Source organism: Narcine bancroftii, chromosome 5 (genome assembly GCF_036971445.1).
Source record: "Narcine bancroftii isolate sNarBan1 chromosome 5, sNarBan1.hap1, whole genome shotgun sequence".
NCBI classification, from domain to species: Eukaryota; Metazoa; Chordata; class Chondrichthyes; order Torpediniformes; family Narcinidae; genus Narcine; species Narcine bancroftii.
Window position 1 is genome coordinate 80679478 of NC_091473.1, and position 24533 is coordinate 80704010.

The 24533-nt window shown below is 41.1% G+C and overlaps 1 protein-coding gene across 2 annotated transcripts in view; it reads right to left on the reverse strand.

Annotated features, from left to right (window-relative positions):
- Window positions 1-609: 609 nt before the first annotated feature.
- The window catches only part of extl2 (exostosin-like glycosyltransferase 2), a 28148-nt gene continuing 4224 nt past the window's right edge, over window positions 610-24533 (reverse strand). The window contains exons 1-4 of one of the 2 annotated variants that reach the window (XM_069938017.1): window positions 11156-11373; window positions 10007-10419; window positions 3174-3244; window positions 610-1672 (exon numbers count right to left, since the gene is read on the reverse strand). In XM_069938017.1, the coding sequence (XP_069794118.1) occupies window positions 1181-1672; window positions 3174-3244; window positions 10007-10419; window positions 11156-11160 (981 nt within the window). In that variant the 5' untranslated portion in view covers window positions 11161-11373 and the 3' untranslated portion in view covers window positions 610-1180. Of the gene's footprint in view, window positions 1673-3173; window positions 3245-10006; window positions 10420-11155; window positions 11374-24533 lie in introns of those variants that run through there. The other variant, XM_069938016.1, reaches the window with a different exon arrangement.

Sequence of the window (24533 nt, forward strand, 5' to 3'; positions counted from 1 at the left end):
TCATAATCTGATTCCCCGAAATTTCTGCATTTTGAGCAGGATAGATATTATGTCGGTAGTTTATAGTTGGCTGGATAAGTGTAGCTCCACAGGAAACGATCTAACTAGTCCACTTGATTGAAATTCCATCCAGCATCATAAAATTTTACTTTCTCCATCACTTGCGCATCACAGGTGTAATAAATATCATTCAAAGGATTCACCGCAGATATTCATAAAAATCTCCTTCAATATCACCTGCTCAGAATTGTACTGCTCTGCCCAAGAGACAAGAGCGGTATTTACATGCAAACACCAACCACCTGTGGTTGCAAATAGGAAAGGACGCACACTTTACAGGTGGACCACAGAAAGGCTGTTCCCACCCTCCCATGACAAATCAAACTAAAATATTAAATAGTTCAGAGTTTTATCAAACTATATCTGAACAGTGCTGGGCGCAGGTGGCCGAGGAAATCAAGTGATAAAGGGAAAAGAGAAAACAGAAAAAAAAATTTAAAGCAGAATTTTGTCCCTGCTCCTGAACAATATGAAAGCAAAGATGAGAAGAGACAGAATGACGGAGATATGGTAGAGGGAGTGCACGAGAGAAAAAGTGAAAGCCAGAAAGAGATGAGGAAAGATTTATTAATTCACTAAATGTACATACATAACTGTATCCTGAGAATATACAAGCACATTAAAGTCAACAATATATATTTTTTTTAAATTATAAGATCGGAGTGAAATAAAGCTGATCTTCAGAAGTAGAGTGATAATAGGTATAACCAAAGTATATTAACAGTAGGCAGAACAGTTTAATCATTATTAAAGACACAGAAGCTACTGTAACAGTACAAAATTGGTACTCCACACACAAACTGCAATAGCTGACTTAACTCTGTAAATCAATGACTGCCTCAAAGACAAACTGGAAATATAAATCGATAAATTAGCAATATGCTCTCACAATTAAAGCATTTGCAGAACAGTTACGGGAAGGCTCAGAGCAGATGTAAAATCTAGAGTAACAGAAGACAGCATCTGCCCCAATAATGTCACCTGCACATTAAATGTGGAAGCAAGATTCACTTCTAGTGCATCTCCCTCTACTGGAAAGGAGATCAGAGATCAATCTGGGCTTATTCTGCATAATGTCTGTAATCAATTGATGCACTAGCAGTTATTCAAAATCTATCCTTCAGCTTTTTGTTTTGTGATTTGCATAGTTAGGAAACCCAAACTGTGAGATCATGATATTAGAATATTTCAAAGGCATGCTGCCATAGATAGCAGCCAGTTGATTCAAACACCATGACCTTTGAAGGAGGTGCTCTGCACGGTGCCACATCCCATTGAAACCACTGTTGGAATCTTTTTCAAGATTCCTCATGTCCACTGGCTTAACAAACAATCCCGATGGTTTTCCAGTGTATTTTGCAACAATGAAGTTCATGGCAATATCATCACAGTTTTGGGTTTTATCGATTAAAGTGTGGACAGCTGGGAGCTGGACTTTAAATTTTTCAAGGTAACCAACGTGGAAAAATGCTGCTCCAATTAGCACCATTGAATAGTGGTCACCATTTCTACCTCCTGCATTTTGGAGCTCAAAGCTGCCATAGCTATAAATTCCTGAAGAAGTTGTGACATGTTTTCGAGGGACAAACCCGACTATTTGATCTGGAAATTGCTGAAAAACATAAAGGTACAGTAAATAAGTTATTGCAATGACAATCTTAACAAATACTTAATACAAAATTAAAAGCATTGCTGCAACTACCCTAATAGGTATAAATTTGAAATATGTAGAGAATGAGGCTGGGAAATATTTGTGGAGAAGGCAAAGGAGATTATTTGCAGCAAGTTAGAAGATATCAACAAAATACCATAGATAGGGAGTAATTAAATATCATCACCATCTCTTGAGAATTAGAATTAGTCAAATTAATTTTTCATCCTTCATTCCAGAAATAATGGATGTAGAGGTTGTAATCTTCCATTAATCCTTTGACTCTCCAGAAGTACCATGGGACTGGAGAATTGCTAGCGTGTTAACTTTACTCAAAAAGGCGGAGACAAAGGGGATAATTATAGGGTAGTTAGCCAAAGGGTCATTTTCAAGGGGCCATATAAATAGTTTTACGCATTGCTAAAAACTTGACGTCCAGGGATTTAAAAGAGTAACTTACGAGGATCTTTCCTTGTAAATCTCTACATTCTAAACTTGTCAAGATATTTTTTTTTTAAACTGGTTAAACAAAAAACTTTGTGGCAAAATAAAAGTGCTAAGCCATTAACCTTTTAGATAGGCTATTCAATAATTAGATATTTAACATAATTATAAAAAATGTGGGATTCAATATATACTTTAAAAAATATTTTTATTGATATTTGTATAATGGAAAAATACAATTTTATGTGCTATAGAACTACTTAAAAAAAAGTTACAATAATGATCATATGTAAAACTCCAGAAGTACAATACACAAACCTAATGTTTTAATAGAATCTAACAAAGAAAAAAAATCCAAAAAAGGATCAATTCTAAACCCCTTCCCTGAAGAAAGGTTGAAGATTGACATTTAAAAAATTTGAGAGAGTGCACCATGCCAAAATTCCAAATCAACACCAACTCTTAAAGCTCTGATAGGAGTCAATCACAGCATTTCTAAATTTTTTTTCCAAGTTTGAATAAGACATCATATCCCTTAGCCAGTCTGCATGTGTATATGAAACATTGTCTTGGATTCAATAGTTACAATGAGAATATAAATTTATCCTCAATTAGCATACCAATGTTGGTTAGTTTGGTCAGTCAGATTATTAACAGTTTTTGCTAACTCATCCTGTGTGATTCAGGACATACTGAGCAGAAGAACAAATTGTGAATAGGTTCACAATTTCTTTGGAAGCAAGGTTAAAATTATATATTTAGATTAAAAGAGTGTGCAAAGACTTTTAACACAAACTGCTATCCCATCACTCAAGGGAATATTTCATATCCTACCATTCTCAACAATCAGGCTTTAATTGGTAATTACTAAAATGCTACATCTCAGATCACTGCTCGACAATTATCTCGACAATTGCTAGACAATCACAGTTCCCTAATTAAGATTTTTATATCTTAATGTATTCCGCACCTTGAACAAGTTATCCTCCCAATCAGAAAAAAAAATTTGGAAGCATACCTGCCACACAGAGAAGGAAAAATCAAGGTCGTAGGCACTAATTAAAATATCATCATCAACCATCAAGACAGCTGTCAGGAAAAAAAATAGCATTTTTAGAAAATAGACACCAGAGAATTCACAATATGCCTCAGACAGAGAAAAAAACAAGACCTTTGGATGATTTGTCTGACAAAATCTTCCATTTTATCTGTTTCCAACACTGTCCACTGACTACTCACTACATCAATTCTTTCTCCAGGAACACAACTTCTTGTCTTCTTAAATTTATTTCCACTAGCCATCTTAATGTCTGCACAGACGGACCACTCAAATGTTTTGGGTGAAAACCTTACTTCCAGTATAATGCTCGTTGCCCACTTAACTGTCAACTCAGATTTAGACCTCCTACCATAAAGAAGAATTTCAATCAAGTAATCATAATTATAATCTTGAAAAAGTACATTAGCTGGCATTGAAACCATTTCTTTAAAGAACACAAGAAAATAGGAGCAGAAGTTGGCCACCAAGCCTTCAAGTCTGCACTGTACTCAATATGATCATGCATTGGTCTAACCCAGAAGCGGTGTTAGATCCCAAAAGCCCTCAATCTTGAAAAGAAGTTTTTTTTTTTTTAAAAAAAAACTTTAAATGCTTCTACTGAGATAGCCTCCACATCTTTCTGGAGTAGAGAACTTCAGAGATTCACTACTTTTTTTTTTAAAAAAACCAAAACACATCTTGGTTTTAAATGACTCATTCTCCTAAAACTGTTTCCCTCACTCGAAACTCTCCCCACTTGTGAAAATCTTTTAACATCTACCCTGTCATATCCCTTTAGATCTTGTGTTTCAACAAGATCACTGTTCATTCTTAGAGTCATAGAGTGTGGAGACAGGCCCTTAGGCCCAAAACCCATGCAGGTTAAAAAGCCTCACCTACTCTTGTTTCACTTCCCTGCATTTGGCCAATATCTCTCTATACTTATCTAATCCATGCATCCAACCAAATATTTCTTTTTTTTTCAAAAATATACATAGTAACATTTTAAATATACAATATGAAACTTTTTTCCACAAACAACAAATTTTTTAAAAGTCCCTCGCTCTCTCCCATACATACAGATCTGTTCACCATCAGAGCATATAAATATTTTAAATATATAGAGTTCAGTTGGGGAAATTATAATAATAATTACTTTTATACCTTTTTGTTTAAACTGTATCTGGGCCCCTATGGTCCAGGTATGACAGCCAGACCTTTACAAAAGTGTCATATTTATTCTTTACGTTATGTGATTTTTGCCCATAGGTATACAGCTGTTCATTTCTAGCCCATCGTGCTGAGTAGAGGGGAGTCAGACTTCCAAATGATTGCGATACTTTTTTTGCTACCACCAGGACTATTTATATAAATGACATTTGGTCAATTTGTCGCTTGTTTCCATGAAATTATCTAATAGATATAGCTCCGGGTCGCCCGTGAAGTCCACTCCTGTTATCCTGGTTAATTTTTCTGCGATTTCTTGCAAAAATGGCCCCACTTTCACGCACGACCACATGGCATGTTTCTACTACGTGGCAAGTTCCTGTCTCAGTCCCATATCTGAAACACATCTCTGAAATTTCAGCTTTTGATCTGTGTAACTTTTAGACAATAGGTGATGGAGTAGGGCATTCATTTAGATCATGGCTGATCTTCCACTATCAATACCCTGTCCCTGCCTTCTCCCCATAACCCTCAATTACTCTGTCCATAAAAACCTTATCTAACTCCCTCTTGAACTTATCCAGAGAACCTGCCTCTACCACCCTCTGCGGCAAAGCATTCCACAGACCAACAACTCTCTGGGTAAAAAAAAATTCTCATCTCTGTCCTAAAGGGCCTTCCCTGTATTCTTACACTATGGCCTCTAGTCCTAATCTTCCCCAACAGAGAGAATATGTAATCAGTTTCTATCGTGTCCAATCCCTTAATAATTGTATATACCTCAAACATAACTCCCCTCATCCTTCTAAGTTCCAATGCATACAACCACACTTTAACCAACCTTTCCTCATATTAGGAGACCAAAACTGGACACAATACTCCAGATGTGGTCTCACCACGGTCCTGTACAACTGCCAAAGGACATCTTTATACTGTTCCCCTTTTTATGAAGGCTAACATGCCATTTACCTTTTTCACAGCTTGATGAACCTGCATGCTAGCTTTTAGTGACTGATGTACAAGCACACCTAGATCACGTTGCACTTCCCCACTTCCTAAATTGATTCCATTTTAAAAATAATCTGCCTCCCCGTTCCCACCACCAAAGTGGATAACCTCACATTTATCCACATTAAACTGCATCTATCTGTTCTCTCACCTAACCTGTCCAAGTCCTCCTGCATTTTCCTAACATTCTCCCCACACCTCACACTGCCACCCAGTTTTGTGTCATCTGCAAATTTGCTGATGTTATTCATAATCCCCTTATCTAAATAATTAATATATATGATAAACAACTGAGGACCCAGCACCAAGTCACATCTTGCCATCCCGAAAGTGATCTGTTAACCCCAACTTTTTGTGTCCTGTTTGTCAACCAATTTCTATCCATGTCAGCACCCTATCCCCTACTAATCTCCTATGCAGGACCTTATCAAAAGCCTTCTGAAAGTCTAAGTACACCACATCCACTGGCTCTCCCATGTCCACCCTCCTTGTCAAATCCTCAAAAAATTTCAGATTAGTCAAGCATGATTTTCCCTTCAAAAATCCATGCTCACTTGTAATGATACTATTATTTTTGTCTAAGTGTTCTGTTATTTCTTCTTTTATAATAGATTCTAATATCTTCCCCACCACTGACATCAGGCTAACCGGTCTGTGATTGCCTGTTCTCTCCCTCCCTCCCTTCTTGAAAAGTGGCACATTAGCCACCCTCCAATCCACAGGCAGCTTTCCTGAAACCAAAGAACACTGGAAAATGTTGACCAATGTGCCCACAATTTCAAGGGCACCCTCCCTAAGTACCCTAGGATGCAGCCAATAAGACCCTGGGGACTTATCAGCCTTCAATACAATTGATATCATCTAGGTAACACCCAACTGAGAGTCCATGTAATAATTTGTCCATTGTTGCTTGTAAAATCACAGGTGTTGCTGAAATTCCGTAAGGCAGGTGTGTAGGTGAATAGTCCCAGATGGGGATTGATAGTCACATATTCCCTTGATTTTTTTTTTGTACAATTCTATCTGCTGATATGCTTGTGACAAATCTAGTTTTGTGAATTTTTGCCCTCCGTTTAGTGCTTGGAACAAGTCTTCTGCGGGCATGGGGTGTTCAAGTTTTTTGAGTAATGGCTTGATTGTGACTTTGTAATCGCCACAATTGCGAATCTCATCATTTGCTTTTCGTAAGGATATGATGGGCATTGCCCAATCACTGTATTGCCTTCATGTTTTAGTGTATTTTTCCTTTCATAGCAAATGGGACTGTTCTGGCTTTGAAGAATTTTGGTTCTGCATTATCTTTTAATTGCAGTTTGGCTTGAACACCTTTGATTTTCCCCAATTCTTGTTGGAAAAACAACTGTGTGGTTGTTGAGGATTTGGTTGAGTTCTGACTGGGAGGAGTCCATGTGGTTTACATTTAGTATTGAACCGATTTCCAGCCAGGCTAGGGGAATGTGTTGTAGCCAGTTTCTTCCGAAAAGTGCTAGTCCCTGGGTATCTACGATGTAGAGAGAGAGTGTTTTTTGTTGCTGTTGTTTGTATTGTACTTGGACCGTAAATTTTCCAAACACTGATTCGGTCTCCTGAAACAGATCTTAGAGTTATTTCAATTGTTTTTTTTTTTAAAACCGGGAGGTTTGGTAGCAAGTGTCCCTTTACATGTAACGTCATTAGGGACACCTCTGGCCCTGTGTCTAACTCCATCTTCAGGGGTGGGGGGGGTGTCCATTTATTTTTAGCCGTATAAAGATTGCCATTTCCTGTTTATTCCTCGGATTTCAGGTCCCCCTCTCTCCCCTCTCTCCCCTCTCTCCCCTCTCTCCCCTCTCTCCCCTCTCTCCCCTCTCTCCCCTCTCTCCCCTCTCTCCCCTCTCTCCCCTCTCTCCCCTCTCTCCCTCTCTCTCCCTCTCTCTCCCTCTCTCTCCCTCTCTCTCCCTCTCTCTCCCTCTCTCTCCCTCTCTCTCCCTCTCTCTCCCTCTCTCTCCCTCTCTCTCCCTCTCTCTCCCTCTCTCTCCCTCTCTCTCCCTCTCTCTCCCTCTCTCTCTGCAATTGTAGTGTAAATTTAGCGTTGATACGTCCTTCTGTTTTGCAATGGTTGCATTTAGAATTTTTGAAGAAAGTTTTCTGGTCAGTGATTGTATTTCCCACAACGGAAGCATTGTTGGCCGGAAGACCTCGCGACCAGTAGGTCTGGTTGACCCACATCCAAGTTTTTAATCTGCCATTTCACAGCTGCAGGCAGTTTTGTATGGAATTTGTAACATAACATCTTCATCCATTGCTAATAATTTTTGCTTGCTTGATTTCCCAGCCCCATCACTAATCTGTCTCGCAGTGCCCGATTTAGAAATTGCTCGAAATGACAGTGCTCCGTCAGTTTGTGGAACGATGTCAGGTATTCACTTACTGTTTCTCCTAGTCCTGGTCTCCTTTCATAGAATTGTACTTGTGGTTTGGGGCTTAAATGGTTCCTTAGAGCTATGCATAATTCGTTGAATGTTTTGGTCCCTGGATCCTCTAGGGCCAGCAAGGTCTTAAGGAGGTCCAAATGTTTTGCTGCCCATTATACTGAGGAAGAGGGCACATTTGCAGTTTACTGGACCTTCCACAATATTGTGGGCTACACAGTAGTGGTTAAATCGTTCTACGTAGTTATCCAACTTTCTTCTACTTCGTTGAATTCTCCACCATCTCGGCATGCTTTCATCTTGATCTTTTGTTGGAAATTTGTTGGGGTTGTTAGGCAGTTGTTTTTTACCTTTCTTCTGTTGTTTTCTTTCTTACAGTTGGTACATAGAGTATGTGTAGGGTTTATTTCATTCCTCGTCGCCATAGTTGCATATGCACTCACAGAATTAAGACTCAGAGATGTGATGCTTTCTCATCCTTTACTTCTATTAAACTAACATGGCAACTGACACACAAGGCTATATATACGAAAGGGTGCCATCATGACATGGTGGTCATGATGTCCAGCAGAGGGCGGGCTTATACCCAACATACTAGAGTGTCTATTTTTGTAGCATTTATCATTCTTGATGACTCCTCTGTTTTAATCTACCAAGCTAAAACTTTGTGCGCCCATTCACCCAACTCAGCATTGTTGTTTAGTTTTGTTAATACAGCTTTTTCTGTCCCATATGCTTGTTTTGTATCTTAGCTTTTTATTCTCCAGTAATCTGTATTCTTTTTGTTCTTTGGGTTTTTTTTTCTAAATCTTTAATATACTTCTAAAAACTGTTTACTTCTGCCAAATGCTCCCTCTCATTATATCCTATACAAAGATTCTTCGTACAGGATATAATTTGTCCCCTAAAATATGCTTTAAACATGTCTCATATCAGAAAACTATTATTAGTAGACACCAGATTTGTTTCACAAAATTTTTCTATGTCTCTATATAAATTCGCTGAAGTCTGTTCTTTTAAGCAATGTCCATCCAAATATTTCTTAAATGTTGCAATAATACCTGCTTCAATTAGCTCTTCCAGCAGCTTGTTCCATATGCCCACGTGTGCTTAGGAGATACCCCTCCAAATCCTATTAAATCTTCCCTTCCCCCTCACCCATCTCACCTTAAACCCATGTCCTCTAGTTACTGATTCCCCTACTCTAGGCAAAAGACTATCTGTATTTACTCATGATTTTGTACACTTCATCCTCCAGGAATAAATTCCTGGACTGGCAACATCCTTGTAAATCTTCTTGACATCTTTCTAATGGTTTGGTGACCAAAATTGTGCACAATTTATCCAATAGAAAAAGGCATTTGTGGCTGGAGATATAAAAGGAGGTGAGTGTCAGTAGCTTCTGTTGTTCAATTCTGAAATACAAGAACACAGACCTGAACCTGCTTTGACTTTTTTGAAAGGACATTCTTTTCATAGCAGGAATAAACCTGGCCAATCTCTTTTGGAAGTCTTTCAATGCTGTTATATCCTTTCTCATTTCAGGGAACCAAATCTGAGTGGCATGAAAAACCTGCATAATTGTGACAAAACTTCATTTCTAAGCTCCAACTTTTTGGAATAAAGTCCAATGTGCCACTTGCTCTTTTTTAACTACTTGTAGTACCTACCTGCTAACCTTTTGTGATTCACACACAAAAATACATCGATCCCCTGTCTTCACTCATTTGCAGTCTCTATTTAGATAAACATCTGCTTTGATTCCTCCTACCAAAATGCTTGTCTTCATACTTTCCCACATTAAAATTCATCTGCCAAATTTCGCCCACTCATTGTCAGATATTGCCCACCTGTGCTTAGGAGATACCCCTCCAAATCCTATTAAATCTCCCCTTCCCCCTCACCCATCTCACCTTAAACCCATGTCCAATTGTCCATTTAGATATTGTTCACAACTTGTCCTTCCACCTACTGGACCACTCAGAAATTATGCCACTAAAAGCAGATAGAAAACTGTACAGAGGACATAAAGCCAACAGTTTTAAATAAAAAGGATGGCTAGTCTTAAGGGGCAGGATGCTTTGTGTTGCTGCTATTTCCCCACCAAGCAGTTTAGCGATACAGATCAGAGCTGTGACAAGCTTTGTTTCAAATCATTTTAGGTTAAAGACAGAATTCTTTAAAAAGTTATAAGCAACATTCTAGATTAACATTTCATTAATTTACCTTTGGTTTCCAATTCAGGAAATGGCTCCAGTCGGTTTCGCATTCTATTCACTGTTTGCTCCTTAAAAATTATTGGGATGGGATGTGGCCCCAGTGAATCCCATAAATCTTTTGGCGGTTTTATTCCAACACTATTCCAGACGACAATTATTTTGTGCAGATTTGGAACGGCCTGATAATGATTCAGCAGTTTAAGAAGTAGGTCCGTCCTGTTGTAAGACTGCATGATAATGGTGAAGGAATTACGGACATCAATTCTCTGGTCATCCTGCTCTCTACGGACCATAGTAGCTCCACTTTCCACAACTTTGGGCAGTAACGTAGTCAAGACAGCTCCAACAATAAGGACAATGAGGACGGCCATCACTAAATACGAGGGAAGAGTCCCACCACCAAATAATCGCCTTGTAAATCTGTGAATGTCAAATACAGCTTGAGTAAAATAATTGAAAATCATTCTATTTACTCAACTTCTCTTCAGAATCCCAAACTACCTCGGTTGCAGTTGAGATAAATCCAGAAATCAGATAAAAGGACTAGCTGGCACTGGGGCCAACTCCTGCATTCAAACTAAATTCAATGATCCGAATGTGTTATCTTGTTTTCAAAATGCCCTGGTACTGTACCTGAGATTTAATGGCATTTTGCTATTTTTTTTAAAATGCAAAATCAAGTTTCCATAGAAACGTTGCTTGGAAATCAAGGACAAGCTTTGTATGCATTAGGATAAAAGGTTACATTTACAACACAACAAGCGTTTGTGAAAATGCTCGAGGATAGCATGCGGATTGAAAATAGCGTTCATTGCAATGAATGAATGACAGAGGAAATGGAGACCCTCACTGACGAGAACAGCAACTACAGATCCCAAGGCACCAGCACTGAGCAATAGGCAGCCCAAGATTCCGTTTTTCGATCAGTCCACATGTTTAGGCCTCACCATCGGGGCCCGCGTCCCTGATCTGCAGATCCTAAGGAACGGCTGCTGGCCTGGGCAACAGCACTAAGCAGCAGCGCAATCCCGGGGGGTCGAGGCAGGGAGGACGGGGGGTGTACCCCACCAGCTGCAAGTCCACCTCTTCCGGAATATACAAGCAGAATTTAGCATCAGTGTTTATCCCACTCCCGCCGCGGTCGGCCAGAACCCACCTCATGACACAGCAAGCCCACAGCCGCAGCTCCCACCTGAGCCCGCAGAGCGCATGCGCGGCCAGACGCTCACACCGGGTTCCCTTGCTCTGTCGAGAAAGGCAGAAGGTGCAGTCGCTATGAACGAGAGCAGACGAGGAATGGTCGGGGGAACTCGGGAGGTCAGCAGCATCCACGGGGAGAAGACGTGCATCTGTCAGCGTCCAGAGGAGGTAGAAATGGATTACCAACGTTTCGGGCCTGAGCGCTTACTTACTCTAATCTCACCCCCTCAATACAAACAGATGCAGGAGTAGATACTTTTTTTAAAAACAAAGTAGCAAGTTTTATTCACAAAAAACAAATACACAAAGGAAAATAGTGCAGTATTTTCATTTTCTAAGTGTCATCTTTGTATATGCATTCCGTATCATTCCATTGGAGTGTTAATAATTTATTTTACTATGTAGTACCATGTGGTTTCCTCCCCCCCACCTCACCTCAGTTATTTTCCAGTAGCAGGACTCGAAACTGGTCCTTTCCCACAAAGTTTTTTTTTAATGGGCAAATTATGAACCACTCTTGCATCTGATTAATAGCTTTTAAGGTAATTCAACTCCTCAATGTTTCAGAAAAGAAAGCACAAAACCAACCTCACATAAAATAGAATTTAATTGGATTTCCTTAAACATATACCACGACTGAAGTAATGAACGAAACATTAACTCTGCTCTCTTGACTGATGTTGAGTCTTCCCAACATTAACTTGGAACTCAGACACCAAATGTGTCCAAATACAGATGTGGTCTGAATACTGCAGTTGAAGTACTGAGGTTTGGATGAATTTCCTTTGGAGCATATGAACCACAAGTCCAGCAATATTTAAAAAAATTAGCTCCATTTCCAGAGGAAGGTTGTTAGTTGTGAAATGCTTCAGTAGCAAGAAAGATTAAGATGTAGCATGTCCTACGGCAGAGCGTGAAAGCAAGACACTGACATGAGGTGTGTATAGTCGACACTAACTTTATTGATGGTTTGCCCTGCCTTATATAGGCCTGGCAGTTACGCCGGTTCTGACGGAAATGATGTCACCGGCTTGCCCGCCGTGCAGTCAGAAGCTCATGAAGAAAGCTGATTTAGTTGGCTCTTGCAGTATCACTGCGTTCGGACACCATTTTGCGTGTCAGTACGCTGTGGGCTGCCACACGACCATCCCCTTCCCTCCCAAGAACTGGCAATCCAGGCGCTATCCCTGGTTTTGGGCAGACTGCCTCTACGGTGTGGGGCTGGTGGATTGACCGGCTGGCTGGTGTCCAAATATGTTAGTTTGAGGCAGTCAATGGTAATACTAACTGAACTATATTTCCTCCTTGCTGCCAATGTCCAGCATGGAGAAATAATTGAGAGCAATACAATCAAAGTAAATAGAACACAGAGAACTTTACAATACAGGTGTTTTATCCCACGAAATATGCTGATGTATATAAACCTTCTCAAAGGAAACCTTCCTCACTTCACACCCATAACAATATTTTTCTTAGGTCCATGTGACTGTCCAAGAATCTTTAAATTGCCCCAAATTGCACCAGTCTCTACTGCTACTGCTGGCAATGCATTCCAGGCACCCACTACTGTGTGTGGGAAAGAAAGAAAAAAAAAGACCCTGACATCTCACCTAAACTTTTCTCCTCTCACCTTGTACAGATGCCCTCTGGTGCTTGTTACTCTCGCCTGGGGAAAGGGTGCTGGCTGACAATTCTATCTATGGCTCTTATAATTTGTAGACCACTATTAAGTTCACCTCTCATCCTTCTCCACTCTAACGAGAAAAGCCTCAACTCTGACAACCTTGCCTCATAAACATGTTTTCCAATCCTAGTAAATCTCTGCACTCTCTCCATAGCTTCCACATCCTTCCTGTAATGAGACAACCAGAACTGAACACAATTTTCCAAGTGTGGTCTAATCAGAGTTTTATAAAGCTGCAACATCACCTTCTTGAATTCAAACCCTTCATTGACGAAGGCCGGTATACAATAAACCTTCTTAACATATCAACTTGAGACATCCATGGATTTGGACCCCAAGGTCCTTCTGATCTTGCACACTTAAGAATTCTGCCATTTACTATGTACTGTGCCTTCATGTTTGGCTCTCCAAAATGCATCACTTAACATTTATCCGGATTGAACTCCATTCGCCACTTCTCTGCCCAACTCTGCATCCTGGCTATATCCTGTTGCAACATATGATAAATGGCTACATTATTCTCAACACCTCCAATCTTCATGTCATCTGCAAACTTAGTGAATCATCCTCCACTTCTTTGTCCAGGTCATTTATAAAAATCACCAAGAGCAAGGGTCCCAGAAGAGATCCCTGCAGAACTCTACTAGCTATTGACCTCCAGGCAGAATACATTCCATCTACTATTACACTCTGTAGGCAAGCCAATTCTGAATGCATACTGCTAGGTTCCATGTATCCCATGCCTCATAATTTTCTGAATGAATCTACCATGGGGACCTTGTCAAAATCCATATACACTACATCTACGGCTTTACCATCAATTTCTTTTTGTCACTTCTTCAAAAAACTCAATTAGGCTCATGAGGCATGACCTACCCTTCACAAAGCCATGCTGACTATCCCTGAGAAGATTATACTTCACTAAATGCTCATAAATCTTGTCCCTAATAATTCTCTTCATAATTTGCTCACCACTGATGCAATACTAACTGAACTATAATTACCATGATTCTCCCCATTACCCTTTTTAAACAAGGAGACCACATTTGCCATTCTCCAATCCTCCAGTACCTCTCCTGTGGCCAGGAGGATGCAAAGATCATTGCCAAAACTCCAGCGATCTTTTCTCTTGCTTCCTGCAGTGACCTGAGGCATATCTTGACTGGTCCCATGCCTCAACAACCCTGATATATTTAAGAAGATCCAGCACTTCCACTTTCTTAACCTCAACCTGCTCCAGCACACAGTTCTATAGTGTCCTCATATTGACCAAGGTCCCTCTCTCTGATGAACACTAAAACAAAGCATTCATTTAGGACATCTTCTCCCTCCAGGCACATGCTGCCTCCTTTAAGTGGCCCCACCTTCTCTCTCGTTATCCTTCTGTTCTTCACATATGCATAGAACGCTTTAGGGTTTTCCTTAATTTTACTTGCCAAGGCCTTCTCATTGCCCCCTTCTAGCTATCCCAAGTCCTTTCTGGCTACCATACAATTTTAATGAGGCCTTCCTGTCTCTTGCTTCCTGAACCTTAGATTGGCTTCTTTCTTCCTCTTAACTAGCTATCTCACCTCTTTTTACATGCGTCATATATCACCCCATCTTAGTTGCACAACACTTCCCTGAATATAGTGAACTACTTCCAACATTCTGGGTGAGATCTTTCAGCAGATGTAAACATTGAATGATTACCTTCCATGCACCAGCACAACTTTCGATTTACTTGTTAGGAAAAAAAATTAATTGTACCATATACATATTTAATTCCTCATTAGATGCAAATGATAAAACACAAAAAAAATGATACCAGCCTGGAATGTGGCAATGCTTTGAGAACATGCACAATTTCACAGTCAGCAAAGATCTGCAAAGGTTCGGTTTCTGAATCATATGCTTTGACCAAGGATAATGAAAAGGTAAAAAGAGTAAGCCGGTATCATGAAAAAGTGAAAAGTTAGGGGTTTGAAAGCTATCAAAAAGAGGTAAATTTCTTTGTGCAACTTGGGCTGGGTTTATGAACAATGTTAACAGGAGGAGAGAGGAAGATGAAACCTCAGGGTTACCAAAGCATTGAATTGGAGTGGTTGATAAGGATTTTCCTTCTGTAATTTTGTTACATTTAATAAAATTTTATAAAATTCTTTTCTTGTCACAAAGTATTTTGTGCAGTGACTCCCTTGTTTGTGAAAGCCTCTTGCTGCTGAATTAGAAAATATTTTAAATATTTTCATTACACTACTGAGGAAAGATGGTTTGATTCGGGCAGCAGTGATTTTTGCTTCCAATATGCTTCCAAGACCTGGACTACTTGCAACAGGCACTTTGAGATACTTTAATAATGTCACCTATATGGTAGCTAAAACAAGGAAGAGTCACTGCACACCCCCACTCCTCATATGATCCTTTACTCTGAGGATGATGTGCAGGCTGGCTTCAAGACAATGGATCCAAAGAAAGCATCCGGCCTGGACAGAGTATCCAGTCAAGTACTGAAAACCTGTGCTGACCAACTTGCCAATGTATTCACAGATAACTTCAATATCTCACTCCGGCTGGGCATGGTACCTATTTGTTTCGAATAGGTTTCAATCATACCATGTCCAAGAATGTATGCTTAAATGACTACTGACCAGTGGCACTCATATACACAGTGATAGTGTTTTCAGAGGCTGGTGTTCAAGCAAATCAGCTTCTGTGTGAGCAGCAACATGGATTCGTTCCAATTTGCTTATCGTCACAACAGTTCTACAGCAGATGCTATCACACTGGCTCTAAACAAAACCCTGGAACACATACATCAGGATGCTCCTTATGGACTGTAATTCAGCATCCAATACCATCATCCCCTCAAAACTGATGCAAACCCCAAGACCTGGGCCTCCATACCCATTGTTTAATTAGATCCTGAGTTTCCTCACCTCAACACCACAATCAGTTTGGATTGGTAAGAACATCTCCTCAACAATCTCCATCAGTACTGGGGCATCACAGGACTGTGTTCATAGCCCCCGATCTATGCACTTTACATCTATCACTGTGTGGCTTGGCACAACAATAACACTATCTAAAAATTTGCTGACAATGCTACAGTAGTGGGTTGTATAAAAGGGGGTGATGAGTGGACATACAGGAGGGAGACTGAAAACTTGGCTGAATGGTGTACTAACAACAACCTTGCACACAATGCCACCAAAACCAAGGAGCTGACTGGACCATGAGGGGAAAAGCAGAAGTGAACGATCAAGTGATCATTGGAGGATCAGAGGTGGAGTGGGTGAGCAAATTTAAATTCCTGGGAGTCACTATTTCAGTAGACCTTTGCTGGACCCAACACACATGTCATTGTGAAGAAAGCTCATCAGCACCTCTACTTTCTCAGGAGTTTGTGGAGGTTTTGTATGACTTCATAAATAGTGGCAAACTTCAACAGATGTGTGGTGGAAAGTGTGCTGACTGGTTGCATCACAGCCTGGTATGGGGCATCAGCACCTTTGAAAGGTAGTGGACACAGGCCTGTACATCATTTGCACTTTCTGCAGTCCCGATCTCCCCCACACCAGCAAGGCTAACACCGCAGCTTTATCCTGACTCATCCCTCCTACTACCACTCCTTATCCTTCCCTGTCCCGTCACACCTCTCCCTACTCAACCCCCATCTCCCCTTTGAGCTCCCCTTTCTTCCTACCCTAACCCTCAGACCCTCTAATCTCCACCTCACTCTTCTGACCTTCCTGAGAGCCTGACCTTCCCAACCCTCCACCTCCCCCTCTGATTTCAATTACCCACCACTGCCACTCTCTGACCAGCCCAAACCTCCACTTCCCACCACCCTTGATCCCCTCAGCCTCTTTCCCCATTACCTTCTACCAGAATGACTCCCACTCTAACACCTCCTTGTTCTTTGCCCTCTCCTTTGACCTTCTTCTCTGAGAGATGCAACACCCTGTCCTCAGTAGTGGCCTCATCTTTGTCCTGCTTTTCCCACATTTTAATTCTTTCATTGTTCTTGTTTCTTTGTCCATGTCTACAACCAGGAATCTCCACTCCCTTCTGTAGACCCCTTCTCCCGCAATAAACCTTCTTCTTCCTCTTGGACTCCACATCCTGTCTGCTTTGGATCTTTTTAATTTCTAATTGATCCCAAGACATCAACTGTCTCAGTTTCCTAGCTCCCTTCTCTTATTCCAATCTCACCTCCTCTGAATGCTCTGCCATTCACTCTCTCCACAACAATCCCAACCTCGGTATCAAACCTGCAGACAAGGGTGGTGCAGTTGTGGTCTGGCGTACTGAGCTCTACTTTGCTAAAGCTAGATGACAGCTCTCAGACTTCTCCTCTTGCTTGCCCCTTCAACAGGACTTCACCAAAGAACATCAAGTCATCGTCTCTAGTACTCTCTCTATCCTCATCACCTCTGGTCATCTTCCTCCCATTCCCGCACTGTCCGGTTCTACCTCCTACCCAATATACAAAAACCCAATTATCCAGGTAGACACATTGTTTACATGTGCTCCTGCCTCACTGATCTAGAATCATCTTACTTCGACTCCATTTTTTTCTTTCCTGTTTCAATCCCTCACTACCTACATCCACAATACCTCACATGCCTTCCATCTCTTCAATTACTTCAAGTTCCCTGAACTTGATTGCCTCATTTTCATGACGGAAGTCCAATCTCTTTACACTTCCATTCCTCCATATAGGTCTCAAAGCCCTTCTTTTCTTTCTTGGCAAGAGACCAAACCCTCCAGCACCTCTGAAAGGTAGTGGACACAAGCCTGTACATCACTGACACTTTCTGCAGTCCCGATGGAGCAGAACTTATTCTCACCCTTAATAACTTCTCCTTTGACTCATGGACAATTACATTGGTGCTGCCTCAAGCCCCTGTGTGGACTTCGTTAACTTTATTCACTTTGCTGCTAACTTTCACCTCAACTTCAAATTCATTTGGTCTATCTCTGGCAACACACTCTTCTTTTTGATCTGTCTCCATCTCAGGAGACAACCTTTCTATAGACATTTTTTTTAAAATAAACCTACCAACTCCCACCACTACTTCAATAGCACTTCTTCACACCCATTCTCCTGCAAGAATTTTATTCCTTTCTCTCTATTCCTCCGACTCTGTCGTATCTATTCCAAGATAAGGTCTTCCAGTCCAAATCATCCAAAATGTTCTCCTTCCAAAAACGTGGCTTCCCTTCATCATCATCAACCCAGCCCTTAACCACATCTCCATTTCCTGCTCATTTGCCCTGGTCTCCTCTGCCCCCATACATAACAAAAACATATTCCCCTTGTCCTCAACTACCACCCCATCAGCTTCTGCATCCATTTCAGCTATAACATGTTCCCACAACCACATACATCTTCCACTCTCCTCCCCTCTCTGCTTTCCGCAGTGACTTCTTCCCTCCTTGACTCCCTTGTCCACTCATCCCTTCCTATTAATCGTCCCTGCGGCCTCAGGGTGTGCCACACTTGCGCCCACACCTCCTCCCTCACTACTAAATAGTTCTTCCAAGTAAAGCAACACTTTAAAAAAAAAATGAAGTTACAAAACAAACAAAATCAAAGAAACATTACAGATATATACAATAAAATACCAAAACCGAAATACATGTTGATATACAAAGAAGGAAGAATCAACCAACAGATTATCACAATTACCAAATTCTGCACTATTGTTTATAAATACAAAATTACATACTGTGCCAATCCTGGGAAGAAAAGTCTTCTTTGGCTTGGCTTCGCGGACGAAGATTTATGGAGGGGGTAAAAGTCCACGTCAGCTGCAGGCTCGTTTGTGGCTGACAAGTCCGATGCGGGACAGGCAGACACGGTTGCAGGGGAAAATTGGTTGGTTGGGGTTGGGTGTTAGGTTTTTCCTCCTTTGCCTTTTGTCAGTGAGGTGGGCTCTGCGGTCTTCTTCAAAGGAGGTTGCTGCCCGCCAAACTGTGAGGCGCCAAGATGCACGGTTTGAGGCGTTATCAGCCCACTGGCGGTGGTCAATGTGGCAGGCACCAAGAGATTTCTTTAGGCAGTCCTTGTACCTTTTCTTTGGTGCACCTCTGTCACAGTGGCCAGTGGAGAGCTCGCCATATAACACGATCTTGGGAAGGCGATGGTCCTCCATTCTGGAGACGTGACCCATCCAGCGCAGCTGGATCTTCAGCAGCGTGGACTCGATGCTGTCGACCTCTGCCATCTCGAGTACTTCGACGTTAGGGATGAAAGCGCTCCAATGGATGTTGAGGATGGAGCGGAGACAACGCTGATGGAAGCGTTCTAGGAGCAGTAGGTGGTGCCGGTAGAGGACCCATGATTCGGAGCCGAACAGGAGTGTGGGTATGACAACGGCTCTGTATACGCTTATCTTTGTGAGGTTTTTCAGTTGGTTGTTTTTCCAGACTCTTTTGTGTAGTCTTCCAAAGGCGCTATTTGCCTTGGCGAGTCTGTTGTCTATCTCATTGTCGATCCTTGCATCTGATGAAATGGTGCAGCCGAGATAGGTAAACTGGTTGACTGTTTTGAGTTTTGTGTGCCCGATGGAGATGTGGGGGGGCTGGTAGTCATGGTGGGGAGCTGGCTGATGGAGGACCTCAGTTTTCTTCAGGCTGACTTCCAGGCCAAACATTTTGGCAGTTTCCACAAAGCAGGAAGTCAAGCGCTGAAGAGCTGGCTGTGAATGGGCAACTAAAGCGGCATCGTCTGCAAAGAGTAGTTCACGGACAAGTTGCTCTTGTGTCTTGGTGTGAGCTTGCAGGCACCTCAGATTGAAGAGACTGCCATCCGTGCGGTACCGGATGTAAACAGCGTCTTCATTGTTGGGGACTTTCATGGCTTGGTTCAGCATCATGCTGAAGAAGATTGAAAAGAGGGTTGGTGCGAGAACACAGCCTTGCTTCACGCCATTGTTAATGGAGAAGGGTTCAGAGAGCTCATTGCTGTATCTGACCTGACCTTGTTGGTTTTCGTGCAGTTGGATAATCATGTTGAGGAACTTTGGGGGACATCCGATGCGCTCTAGTATTTGCCAAAGCCCTTTCCTGCTCACGGTGTCGAAGGCTTTGGTGAGGTCAACAAAGGTGATGTAGAGTCCTTTGTTTTGTTCTCTGCACTTTTCTTGGAGCTGTCTGAGGGCAAAGACCATGTCAGTAGTTCCTCTGTTTGCGCGAAAGCCGCACTGTGATTCTGGGAGAATATTCTCGGCGACACTAGGTATTATTCTATTTAGTAGAATCCTAGCGAAGATTTTGCCTGCAATGGAGAGCAACGTGATTCCCCTGTAGTTTGAGCAGTCTGATTTCTCGCCTTTGTTTTTATACAGGGTGATTAGGGAACAGAAAAAAGACAAAGGTCCCCTCCCCAAATGAAAAGGAAAAGGGATAATTCTCCCATATGATGTGACAAAAATCATCTGTTTTCCAAAAGCTTTAATTACATACAGATGAAACATTATGTGATTCATCCAGAGTTTACTTCCTCCCTGAAGGGACAGAGACATCACTAGAGATACTGGAGATAGTGGTATTGGAGACGGGAGGGGGGAATCATCAAAGGTTAACCCCCATATGTCTTAAATATGAGTGTCATATTTGTAATAACTTAAACATTTCTGAGGTTGTAAGTAATCTTCTCCAGGGGAGCACAACTATGCATTTCTGACTTCCAGTGGGTCAAACTCAGATGGGAATCAGATTTCCAAGTAATGGCTATGCATTTCCTGGCCACCAAAGCAAATTTAACAAATTTCAATTGATTTTTAATAGCCTCATTTTAGGTCTTGTATCTGCTAATTTCACCAATAAAAACAACTCTGGCACCTGAGCATACTGATTTCCAGTAATTTGTTCCAGGATATTCCCCAAATCTTCCCAGAAGGATCTCACCTTAGGGCAGTGTTTCTCAACCTTTTTCTTTTGACTCCCTTACCACCCAAGTTATCCCTATGCCATCGGAGCTCTGTGATTAATAAGGGATTGCTTAAGATGGTATGTAAGAGGGAAGAGAAGGTTGAGAATCACTGCTCTAGTTCCAATTGTTACTGAAATATTTTGCTTGAGAAAACTTGTCATTGGCCGATTTCCTTTGGAGTTATGAAACTGTATACATAACAAGTCAATTAGGTACAACTAAAACAGTGTTTTTCAAACTTTTTGTTCACACCCACATACTACTTTAAGCAATCCCTTACTAATTAGAGAGCACCTATGGCATAGGGATTACTTAAAGTGGTATGTGAGTGGAAAGAAAAAGGATGAGAACCACTGCCTTAGGGCCTGACCAGGTCGAATGCAAAAAGGTCCCTATATCTTGACTGCATCAAAAGCAAAAATTAGATAATTCAAATTTCAATTTATTAAATTTTGGTGGAGTAAAATTCAACTGATGCAAAAAGTTATATTGTGTACCAGCCTATACCTTACAATTTTTTTCTCGTATCGCTCATGCTGTCCCGATACAGATCAGACCAGCAAAATGGATCAATTACTATACCCAAATCTGATTCCTAGCTCTCTCTTGACTTATCTAGCCCTTGTTTAGGGGCTTCCACCTGAAGTAAGAAATACATTTTTGAGATAAATTTCTTTGTGATCCCCTTTTGAACCAGAGTCTCTATTTCAGTACGTTGCGGTAAGGTCAGTGCTGGACCTAGTTTACCCCTTAAATAAGATTTTAACTGAAGATAGCATAAAAAGGATGAATTTAAAACTCCATATTTATTCCTGAGTTGTTCAAATGTCATACATTGTCCCTGCTCAAAACAATCTTTGATATATTTGATCCCACTCTGACACCAAATTTCTAGAATTTTATTATTGATTGTTAATGGAATTAATTTATTTTCAGCTCGGGGTGTTTGAGGCCCCCCACCCCCCCCCCTACACCAATTTGACCATTGAGTTTATTCTAAATTACAATAATATGTTTTAGTAAGGGGGCTTCCTTAGGACCAAATAGTAATTTAGAATTCCATTTATATATAAAAATTTCTGCTATAATCTTATCAACCTTGTGCAGTTCCAACTTTACCCAAGAAGACTTGTCTCCTCTGTCAAAGTATTTGGGTTGCCAAATAATATTTTTTTTTATATAAAAGTCTGGGAGCTATAATCCTCCCAGTTAATAATTCCAGGTTAATTTATTGATGGAGACTCTGGAAAACTTACCCTTCTGCAGAAACTTCCTAATATAGTTATTTAAATTCTGAAAGAATCTTTGTGGTACTAAAACAGGTAGGTTTTGGAAAAGATATTGTAATTTAAGTAATATATACATTTTTATACAATTGACCCTTCCAAATAAAGTAATTGGAAGAGTTATCCAATTATTTAAATTATCCTCAATTTTCCAAAACAAGGGAAGATAATTCAACTTATGTAAATTCTGTAAGTTATTATTGATCTTAATACCTAAATACCTTATCCCATTAAGCGGCCACTTAAATTGAGTCTCTTTTAACATATAACCATAACCATTTACAGCACAGAACAGGCCAGTTCAGCCCTACTAGTCCATGCCGTAACAAATCCCCACCCTCCTAGTACCACTGACCAGCACCTGGTCCATACCCCTCCAGTCCTCTCCTTTCCGTGTAACTATCCAGTCTATCCTTAAATGTAACCAATGATCCCGCCTCGACCACGTCTGCCGGAAGCTCATTCCACATCCCTACCACCCTTTGCGTAAAGAAAGTTCCCCTCATGTTTCCTTTATATTTTCCCCCTTCGATCTTAAACCATGCCCTCTAGTTTGAATCTCCCCCACTCTTAATTAAAAAAGCCTATCCATATTTACTCTGTCTGTCCCTTTTAAAATCTTAAACACCTCTATCAAGTCCCCCCTCAATCTTCTACACTCCAGAGAAAAAAGCCCTAGACTGCACAACCTTTCCCTGTAACTCAAACCTTGAAATCCTGTCAACATTCTTGTGAACCTTCTCTGTACTCTCTCTATTTTGTTTATATCTTTCCTATAATTTGGTGACCAAAACTGTACACAGCACTCCAAATTTGGCCTCACCAATGCCTTGAACAATTCCCACCAGTAAGTGGTAATAACTTAGCATTTATAGCTTGAGAAAGTCTCAAAAGATTCCAATTTAGACTGCAATTTTTGTAATGAACTCACTGGGTCTGTCAGATATAGCAGAACATCGTCAGCAAAAGATTTCCGTGCTTCCTGGTTATCCCTAAAGCCTTTAATGTCTGGAGTCTGGATCTTAGTGGATAGATTCCTCTAATGGTTCAATAGCCAGAACGAAAAGGTCTGGAGATAATGGACAACCTTGACTACTAGATCTAGACAATGGATACACCAGTGCGATTTGACCATTAGTGATTATTTTCACTTTAGGGTCATAATAGAGCTTTAACCCAATTAATAATAATACCTCTTCTAGTCCAAATTTTCCCAAAACTTAAGATAAATATTCCCATTCCAGACTGTTAAAAGCATTCTCCTAATCTAGGGCCAGAGTGACACTCAATTCATCCCTTGGTGAAGCAACACTTCACTTGTGGATCTGCAGAAGTAATTTACTGCATCCAGTGCTCCCATTGTGGCCTTCTCTACGTCAGAGAGACTGTTCGCAGACTGGGATTGCTTAGCTGAGCACCTTCGCTCTGTCTGCATTAAAGACAGGGATCTCCTCGTGGCCAACTATTTCATTTCTGCGCCCCACTCCCATGCTCAAATCTGTCCATGGCCTTGTGAACTGTCAAACCAAGAGCACCCATAAATTAGAGGAGCAACATCTAATGTTCTGTCTGGGCACACTCCATCTAGATGGCATTAACAGCGATTTCTCCAGTTTCTTCTTGTCTTCTCCCCATTCTCCCCCTCTTCCCCATCCCTTTGACTGCTTTCCTCCAGCTTTCCACCCTCTTCTTTCTCCATTTTCAGATCCACCTATTATGTTCTGCCTGTGAGACTGTGCTTCTCCCCCTGACCCACTCCACCACGATTTTATTCAGGAACCTGTCTACATTTTGTTCATTCCTTGATGAAGGGTTCAAGCCCAAAATGTTGGTTATATGTCTTTATCTTTGCTATATAAAGAAAGACGCCCTTTGACTTGCTGAGTTTCTCCAGCATTGTGCTTTTACTTCAGGCACGGTGTCTGCAGACTTTCGTGTTTTACTCACACAGTCAAAACATTCCCCAGTATTGATAAAATCTACATGAAAAGCTGCTGTCATAGGAGAGCAACAGCAATCATCAAGGATTCACACCATTCACAACATGCTTTGTTCTTGCTTCTACCATCAGGAAAGAGGTATAGATACCACAAGAATCATACCATCAGGTTCAGGAACAGTTGCTACCCTTCCACCATCAGTCCCCTAAACAACAACACAATAGAGACTCATTTAAGGACTCTTACTTAATTATTGAATATTTAATTTTCTGCATTTCACAGTTCATTTGCACTTCCTTCTTGTTTACATTTCTCTCTTTTGTATACGGATCTTTTCTTGAGTACTGTATATTCTTTGGCTTGGCTTCGCGGACAAAGATTTATGGAGGGGTATGTCCACGTCTGCTGCAGGCTTGTTGGTGACTGACAAGTCCGATGCGGGACAGGCAGGCACGGTTGCAGCGGTTGCAAGGGAAAATTGGTTGGTTGGGGTTGGGTGTTGG